Source organism: Gadus chalcogrammus, chromosome 16 (assembly GCF_026213295.1).
Source record: "Gadus chalcogrammus isolate NIFS_2021 chromosome 16, NIFS_Gcha_1.0, whole genome shotgun sequence".
In the NCBI taxonomy this organism is placed as follows: Eukaryota; Metazoa; Chordata; class Actinopteri; order Gadiformes; family Gadidae; genus Gadus; species Gadus chalcogrammus.
Window position 1 is genome coordinate 26,145,890 of NC_079427.1, and position 9,002 is coordinate 26,154,891.

General features: G+C 44.4%; 2 protein-coding genes across 2 annotated transcripts; one reads left to right on the plus strand and one right to left on the minus strand.

Moving 5' to 3' along the window:
- Nucleotides 1-217: 217 nt before the first annotated feature.
- On the plus strand, nt 218-4,099 carry trappc4 (trafficking protein particle complex subunit 4). The gene is made up of 5 exons (XM_056611630.1): nt 218-656; nt 919-1,093; nt 1,185-1,288; nt 3,249-3,375; nt 3,495-4,099. The coding sequence occupies exons 1-5, from the start codon at nt 461-463 to the stop codon at nt 3,571-3,573; spliced, it is 681 nt and encodes a 226-aa protein (XP_056467605.1). The 5' UTR covers nt 218-460; the 3' UTR covers nt 3,574-4,099.
- On the minus strand, nt 2,698-7,941 carry slc37a4a (solute carrier family 37 member 4a). The gene is made up of 8 exons (XM_056611612.1): nt 7,616-7,941; nt 6,861-7,093; nt 6,238-6,478; nt 5,331-5,489; nt 5,072-5,157; nt 4,700-4,813; nt 4,465-4,603; nt 2,698-4,326 (listed from the first exon to the last, which is right to left on the minus strand). The coding sequence occupies exons 1-8, from the start codon at nt 7,761-7,763 to the stop codon at nt 4,160-4,162; spliced, it is 1,287 nt and encodes a 428-aa protein (XP_056467587.1). The 5' UTR covers nt 7,764-7,941; the 3' UTR covers nt 2,698-4,159.
- Between the last annotated feature and the right edge of the window lie 1,061 nt (nt 7,942-9,002).

Consider the following 9,002-nt stretch of genomic DNA (forward strand, 5'->3'; position numbering starts at 1 on the left):
GCTTCGGTATTTTTTTGGTGTCACGTTATATTAGTATATGACATTTATTTTTTAGTACGGAGAACAAAAAATAATGTCTGGTTTTGAGAGGGTAAATCTAAGTCTGATTATTTTGTGTCAAAACGTTTTTTTTGTGTGACAGCCTTTTCCTGACAGACAGGGGTCACGTGACTATCTCGCCTACAAGCGTCAGCTGGACACGTCGTGAAGATGGCGATCTTTGCGACGGATATGAAACACGATGGCGTCTGGGAAATTGAGTTGTTTTTGCGCTTCGGTCTTTTTGCTGTTACGTTATATTAATATGTGACATATATTTTTTCTGATGTATACACGGAGAAAAATATATAATCACTTGTTTTGGGAGGATGAGGAGGCGTCAGATTATTTTGTGACACAAGTTTCTTTGTGTGACAGCCATTTCCGGACAGAAGGGGTCACATGACAGCTCGACAAGTCGATGAGACACACCGTCGCAGAGATGGCGATATTCAGTGTTTATTTGGTGAATAAGGCCGGGGGATTAATCTACCAGTATGACAACTATGTTCCCCGAGCAGAGGCAGAAAAAACCTTTAGCTATCCTTTAGATCTGGTGCTCAAAATCCACGACGAGAAGGTTATTGTGTCATTTGGACAACGTGACGGAATCCGAGGTAATGTGGTGAGGCATTTTCACATAACATGAGACTTCTGCAGGTTTTTGGCCACATATTCTGATGCACTTTATAATGAAGTCTCTTACGTCTCATTGTCATTGGTCGTGAACCAACATGCTTTCAATGGATTTACTGATCAATGACAATAAACATAAGAAAGGTCTGCCATATGCCATGGTCCACAATGACAGCCACAGACTACTTCTAATACTTGACGTTTAGTGGTTTGCTTTCTAACATGTCCTGTTTACATTCCCAGTGGGACATGCAGTGCTCTCTATAAACGGAGTGGACGTGATGGGGAAGAATACCGCTGATGGGAAGGACGTTATTGAATATCTAAAGGACTCCTCAAACTACCCGGTGTCTATTCGTTTTGGACGGGCCCGTTTGAGCTCCAACGAGAAGCTGATGCTGGCATCTATGTTCCACTCGTAAGTCCACATGGACGTTTTCATCAAGGTTTCTTTATTTGTAAGAAGCACCAAAGAGATAATAGTCGTCCTGTGTTTATTATGCTTCTAGGTTGTTTGCGATTGGTTCACAACTGTCCCCGGAAGTCGGCAGTTCTGGGATAGAGATGTTGGAAACGGATGTCTTTAAACTGCATTGCTTCCAGACACTAACTGGTAATTTGGATGCATGAGAGACTAAAGGCTCGATTCCACCGGAGGCGTACGCGCCGCGGCACAGTCACCGCTGCTGATCGCTTCCACTCTAATCAATGAGACCATTTCCACCGGGCGCGCCGCGGAACGTTTCAGCAGCGTCCAAGGAGCGGCGTGCCGCGCCGCGGCGCTATCTTTCCGTCGCACTTCTATTTTTGCCGCGAGCCGCTGCTAAACCGCGTCAATTTCAGATCGAGCAGGGCAGGAAGTGAAAAAGTAAAAGCCATAGAGCATCCGGTCAATTTTCAAAATAAAACAATACCCAGCTCATGTAACTTCACATCAACATTTTACGTCATGACCGGTGGCACCAGCAGCAGTCAATCAATCAAAGGGTCTCAGAGGGTCGGCAACATGGACGACGAGAGACTCATTGTCGAAGTTCAGCAACATGAAGTCATTTATGTACCAAATCATCCTTTTTATAAGGAAAATGTCAGAAAGGACAAAGCGTGGCATTTAATTGCAATAGTTTTGGGAGTGGAAGGTGAGTACATTCGGTTTAGGATTATCGCGTGATCTCGTGATCTTGCGTGAATACGGCTGGCTCGCAAGGGAGCGCTACGCTGCCGTTACGCGCCCGGTAGGAATGGACGCAGGGCAGAGGACGCAGCCGTTCCGCGGCGTGTACGCGTCCGGTGGAATCCCGGTGTAAAGGCTCGCTTCCACCGGAGGCGTACGCACCGCGGCACGGCTGCGCCGGGGTCACCGCTGCTGATCGCTTCCACTCTAATCGATGAGACCATTTCCACCGGGCGCGCCGCGGAACGTTTCAGCAGCGTTCCAGGAGCGGCGTGCTGCGCCGTGGCGCTATCTTTCCGTCGCACTTCTATTTTTGCCGCGAGCCGCTGCTGAACCGCGTCAATTTCAACAGAGCAGATCGAGCAGGGCAGGAAGTGAAACAGTAAAAGCCATAGAGCATCCGGTCAATTTTCAAAATAAAACACAATACTCAGCTCATGTAGCCTATCACAACGTCATTTATGTACCAAATCATCCTTTTTATAAGGGCAATGGCCGGAAGGACAAAGCGTGGCATTTAATTGCAGTCGTTTTGGGAGTGGAAATTGAGTACATAAGGTTTAGGATTATCGCGTGATCTCGCGTGAATACGGCTGGCTCGCAAGGCAGCGCTACGCTGCCGTTACGCGCCCGGTAGGAATAGACGCAGGGCAGAGGACGCAGCCGTTCTGCGGCGCGTACGCGTCCGGTGGAATCCCGGTGTTATGGTGTGTTCCTGAATCCTCGAACGCCAGACTTCGGAGTCGAAAGTCGAAGATCTCCCAGCTTTCTTGCGGCATTTCTCGAAGGCACGCCCCCTTTTTGTCTTTCATATTTCGAAAATCTGAGAGTAGACCGGGAGCAGTGATGACGCCTTCAACAAAATGGCTGCGCCCTAGAAGAGATTTTATTTTTTTGTATTTGTATCACGTAGGTCATTTTAATCTCGATTTTAAATGCTCTTACATCACATTGCTACTTTATTCCGGTCACCAATTGAGACATTGCATGGTCTTGCTGTGCGTGCAATACATTGTAAAGTTGTGTTGTTTGTTTTCGGCTTGGTTTGCTAAAGAGGCTAATGTAGCTAACAATAAACAACGACTAGCTAATTTCATGCCACAATCACAAAGACGAACCGGAACGCTGTGAATGCTCCGAGACCCGAAGTGACGTCAAACGTGCAACTCGGAAGGCTGGTGTCCTAGGATTCTGGAACACACCATTATGCCCCATTATTCCAAAGTATTCCTATTGTAAACCATGCTGTACATTTGAGATCCAAATATATTATCTGCCAAATGCAATCTATTTAATACTGTTTATATCAAAATGTAAATATCGAAGATGCAAGATATATTTTAATTGCAAGTTATCTGCTTATTTGTGACTTCTGATTATCTGTTCTCCGATGTTAAAGGGATAAAGTTTATAGTCCTGGCAGATCCACGGCAGTCCGGCATTGATGCATTGCTGAGAAAGATTTACGAGATCTATTCAGACTTTGCCCTCAAGAACCCCTTTTACTCTCTGGAGATGCCTATCAGGTAACTATGAAACTATGAAGATAGCTTAATGAAAAAGCAAAAGAGTCTTACACAAAGCCTTTCAGAAATGTTGGCTGAAATGATGTGCCAGTCTTGCTTTAAGTGCTTTTGTTTTTCAGGTGTGAACTTTTTGATCAGAATTTGAAGATCGCATTAGAGGTGGCAGAGAAGGCTGGAAGCTTTGGACCTGGTTCTTGAACTTGAGAAGACAAAACTAGACTGCCTGAACTAGGTCATGTATATTCAAAACAGATGTGTTGAAGTACCGTTGAGACACATTCTAATGTTGGATTTTTGCTAATGATGTGGTTATATTTGTTGCATTGTAAATATGACATGTTGTGTAAATACCTTGGGAATAAATTCCTGTTCATATCTTTGTCTTTTTAAGTTTGCAATCATATCCAACCTGATCTAACCATATTTAGCAGACATTTGTATGATTAGGCTTGAATTATACAAAATGAGAGTGAGAGTGAACTATGACAAATGTAGTTAACTTTACGATTCCTTAAAATATGACCATGCACCCCATAAATGTACTCACATGAACAATATTTATAGTTCCCAGCAAAATAATTGAAAGTTGTTAAAAAAAACTATGAACATGATACACCTTTCGAAAAATGTTTGCAAAAAATGCAGCACCATGAATGTATAAGACTGTTTCATACAATGGACACAAATTGTACTATAAAAAGTGGAAAGAAACAAAGGTAAATTATCCATTCTGAATCAATTTCCTTCTTGGCAGCGGTGAATGATGATGTGCGACCAGCGATATCTAATCTGCCTTCTTTGAAACGTGTCCCATCTTGGTTCTGATGTTGCGCATCAGGAAGAATGCCACCGCAGTGATGAGGCAAGTGATCTCGGCCACCCAGAAGGCCATTTCCCAACTGTAGTGTTTGGCTATGGTGCTGAAGGGCAGGCCGGACAAGAAACCACCAACTGGCAAAAAAAAATGGGGCAACCATGAGTTTAAAGCACACAAAATAAGCCTCAGCTCGTATTACACTAATAGGATTAGTGTAATCCTATTTTGAAATATAATACAATATATATTTAAAACAAATAGGACAAACTTACTGTTGGCCATCAGAGCAACAATAGCATGGGATGTCCCACAGTAGTTGGATGGAGCGCTCTCATTGGCTATCACCCCAAATAACGCTATTGGTCCATAAGAAGAGAAGCCAAATGCAGCTCCCAAAAACAAAATCCACATCTATAGATGGGGATACACGTTAAAAAAGACAATTAGTTCTTGTTATCTTTCACCCGTATCCTGTCAGGATAAACGTTTGAAACTGTGAAATAGTACCTTGGGGCTGTCAGGAGTGACGGTGAGTCTGAAGAGGAACATGGACACACACATTCCCGCCATCATGCAGATCAGGAGGAAGTGACGAGGGTTGCCATAGGCCTTCATGCCTTGCTGCGCAAAATATGAAATATGAAATTATAGAATAAGAAAGCAAGAAAACTAGGTGATCAAATAATAAATATTTTTGGACAAACGTATAGTGATATGTATAGCATGTTGATACTCAATTAAGATTTTAACTCATGAATATGGTAATACTAGTTAGTACTACAATATTGAAGCTCTAAATGGATTTTATATCTCACCAAAACAAAGGATCTAAAAAAAGTCTTTGAGCAAGTCCTCACAGTGTGCTATGTATGAGATCACCTTGGCAACAGCCTTGTCAGAAAAGTATCCTGCTGCTAGACTACCCAGTAGGCCACCAAGCTCCAGAGAACTCATGTATGAGCTGCCTATGAGAACAGAATGTTAGAAATACCACAGCACCTGACACTTAAGTTTCCTTTTAAAGATGAATATTAGATCAAAAATACATTCACTCAATTGCGGTCATCACCGAGGTATCAACACAGACTTCTAAGTGGTTGGTAGAATGATTTGCAGTCATAGCCCTTCCCAACCCTACCCATGAGTGCGGACTGTCCCTTGTCCTGAATGAGGAAGAGCTGGCCCCAGTCGGTGCAGGCTGTCTTCACACCAAACACCACCAGGTAGGCACAGGAGAGCAGCCACAAGTAAGGGGACAGCAGGAACTCCTTCAGGGTGCTCTCGTCACTGGACAGCCCTGAGACAGCCGGGAGAGAGAAGAGGACTTTAATAACACAATACTGTGATAATACTTGCTAGCTGTGCTTAACATGAATCAGAGGTGGAACGCGTCGGTTTAATACAAAAAACAAAATGCCCCTTTGGAGTATTTTGAGACAACCATGTAGAATATGTTTTGTTGTAAACAGGGGCATATAAACCGGCACAATAGTGTGGGATGAACATGGACATCAAGAACCTTAAATTGTCCACATCTACAAATAATTATTTTTGTTAAGGTTACAGAACACACAATCAATTCTTGTGTTTATGAAAGTTTCCCTTCATTTGTACAAAATAAGTGATTGTGAAATACCAGGCCCCTAAGTCAGCAAAAGGATCCCAACATCAACACATGACGTATCTGCGCACTCATTGCTGACGTCAAGCTCACCAACGCTAACCTAAACTCTGCTCATGCAAGTCGCATGTGAGGGGCATGCTGGGTACAGGGTCCGCTGTGTTTCTGAACATTAGATGTCTCGCGGACGTGCTGAACCACACGATGCAGGCTCAATTGTTGATTGCAACATACCATAAACATCATAGAGCTTTTCTGTCCCCCAACAAAAACAAAAGTCCGGGTTTTTAAATGGTTTCATACAATAAGTGAGTGAGGATTTGATGAACATTTTATGTCCCCTTCACAATCATCCACTTGCCTGTCTTGGCCTCAAGCTCAGACTCACCCACTTTTCCTCTCTTGGCCTCCACCTCACACTCACCTGCTTTGCCCTTCTTGGCTGTCTCAATGTTGGGCAGGCCCACGTCCTTGGGCTCGTTCTTAATGACCAGCAGGCAGACGAAGGAGAGTACCACACAAATCATCCCTGAGACGAACAGCGTTGTCCTCCAGCTGTAGCTCTGGGCCATCACTGTGGCGATGATGGGTCCCAGACTGCCAGCCAGATTCATGCTGCAGGAGAGGATGGCCCACCACGTGCCGAACTGAGAGGGCTCGAACCACTGTCAGGACAGAGGGGGAAGACATCCGGTATAGAGGACATTGTGTCTAGGATTCTAAAGGGCCAACAGGACCCCAAGTCGGTGCTTCTGATGTATAGTTTTAAACAGAAGGGTTATTCATCACCTTGCCTGGTTTCACAAGGGTTAGGAGGTTGTTTTTTTCTACTCAGGTTAAAAAACAGATTTAAATAGCTGAGAGACTTTGTTATTTTCCCCTGTAGTCCACTCTCCCGCTGTAAAAAAGTTACTATCAAACACGCATTATAAATCAATGCATGTGCTTGCGTGTGTGTGTGTGTGTGTGTGTGTGTGTGTGTGTGTGTGTGTGTGTGTGTGTGGCTCCCATGCCTTCTACGCATCTCTTTGTGGATGTGTCGAGTACCTTGCGCAGCACCCGTCCGCAGGGGGGCCAGCCCAGGCCCTGGCCGAGGCCGTTGAGGAACCAGAGGCCAGAGAAGACGGCCACGGTGGAGGACCAGGAGAACAGCACGTTGATGCCCCCCACCAGGAACAGGCCGATGGAGAAGAGCCAGCGGGCGCTGATCTGGTCCGACAGCACGCCGCTGATGAACTTACTGATGGCGTAGGCCAGTGACTGGCTGCTGGTGATCATGCCTGGAGGCAGACCGTAGGGATGGGGAGGTGGAGCATGAATAGAATTTTTATAAAAATTCTCATAACAATAATCAAGCCTTACAGTACACAATAGTCAATGATTGTGCTGGTTTTGAGGTTCGGTGAATTATTCATAAAGTATATTGAAAGCCATTACAAACATTGTTCTCGAAAAAATAACAGGATGGGAGGTTAGGTCTGACAAACATATGTGTAGGATATGTCCAGGTGGTAGCCATCTTTATTTAGCTGGATAAGTAAGGATTGTACTTCAACTGGTGGTAACTAACGTGTCTCTGTTCATAATTGATCACCTATCATTTCTACATGGTGGAGGATTGCAGGATTATATCCACAGCAAATGGAGCAAATGGATCAAAACCAGTGGATAGTTATATTGGATAGTTTCAGTCGGATAGGCAAACCAACGTCCCTGGGCCAACAATACAATGTTGGTTAAATTATGCATTAACGTTCAAGCTAAAGAATTAATCAGATTTTGACAAACAACAAAACTCATACCCAGGTCATCTTTGTCCAGCGTGATCTCTTGCATGAGGGAGGGCATCACAAATGAAAAAGTCTTTCTGTTGAAGTAGTACAGCGTGTAGCCAACAAACATGGCCAAAAAGATAGTGGTGCGGTAGTATCCATAGCTTGGTTTACCCATTGCTGGTTTGGGTCCCTGCAAAAGTGCAATACTTTAGGGTGAAATAACCAACAGAAAAGGTCCAAGATCGTTCCTGCAGTGTGTGTCAGGTCTCAGCTCTCTGATGCCAATGAAGCTGAACTTTGCATCATGATCCACAGTACACATCGTTACAGGCTTGTACCTCTGTGTTGAGATGTAATCAATAGGTGAGGTTAATGGTCAACTTCTCAACCCTGAGATTTGACACATACACACACGCTCGGGCGCGCGCGCGCGCGCACACACACACACACACACACACACACACACACACACACACACACACACACACACACACACACACACACACACACACACACACACACACACACACACACACACACACACACACACACACACACAATGGAGGACTGCAGTTATGTATCAAGTAAATCCAGAAAAAATACATAAAGACATCACACGATCTCCGTGTCCACGTGTTCAGCTGCCGTCCACGGCTGTAATGCGGGTCAGTCAGTCAGCCCGATGAGTTAATGATTTATTGCGAATTCGAGTGAACTCTCGTCGAGCTGTTGGGATTTTAAGCGCTTCTCGTCTCGCGCAAATAAATCCTGCAGATGCACACGCAAAACTGATCAAAACCAAAATGGAAATCGGAAGTGTCCCATTGGCTTACTTTGACGTCCAATGAGTCAGAGTGTAGGGACAGCATGATCTAGTCCTAGACCAGAGGGTCGGAATCCAGGTCTTTCGTGAAAACCGTATTATCCTACATCGAGAAGTTCAACTATAGTTTGAGAGCCTTAGCGCAAATCCAGAAGTTTAATTAGTAAAAGGTACACGTGATCCTCCTAAGATGGCGCATTTTGATTGGTTCGCTATCTCGAAATATTGGGCATATCCCATGATTCAAATCTCGAACTCTGGATATTGTTTTCATCGCAAAGGAGCGCGTGTGACGATAGTCATCATCACGCTAATAAAAACAAACAAAAAGTGTTATCTTGTTTATTTTTGGAGTGTTCACGTGTATTATATACTAAAACAATTTATTCACCTCACTCAGGCTCCGTGAATAGTGGGGGATAGCCCCCGAAACCGAGCCTTCGGCGAATAATTGTTAACTATAGTTTTAGAGCTCCCCCTATTGGTTACCCTCGTGCCTTTAACGTGGAGCCACCATCAAAGTTACCTACTCGGGCCGTCATCCAGTGAAGGCATTATCTGAGGAATTATCTAACGTGACTCGCAAGCCTG

Excerpts from the sequence above, each read along its gene's own strand:
- trappc4 (XM_056611630.1), top strand. The coding sequence starts at position 461 with ATGAGACACACCGTCGCAGAGATGGCGATATTCAGTGTTTATTTGGTG. Across the intron at positions 657-918 it reads ACAACGTGACGGAATCCGAG|TGGGACATGCAGTGCTCTCT; the intron begins GTAATGTGGTGA and ends TTACATTCCCAG. Across the intron at positions 1,094-1,184 it reads CTGGCATCTATGTTCCACTC|GTTGTTTGCGATTGGTTCAC; the intron begins GTAAGTCCACAT and ends TTATGCTTCTAG.
- slc37a4a (XM_056611612.1), bottom strand. The coding sequence starts at position 7,763 with ATGGGTAAACCAAGCTATGGATACTACCGCACCACTATCTTTTTGGCC. Across the intron at positions 6,479-6,860 it reads GCGGACGGGTGCTGCGCAAG|TGGTTCGAGCCCTCTCAGTT; the intron begins GTACTCGACACA and ends CTGTCCTGACAG. Across the intron at positions 4,814-5,071 it reads CTGACAAGGCTGTTGCCAAG|CAAGGCATGAAGGCCTATGG; the intron begins GTGATCTCATAC and ends TATTTTGCGCAG.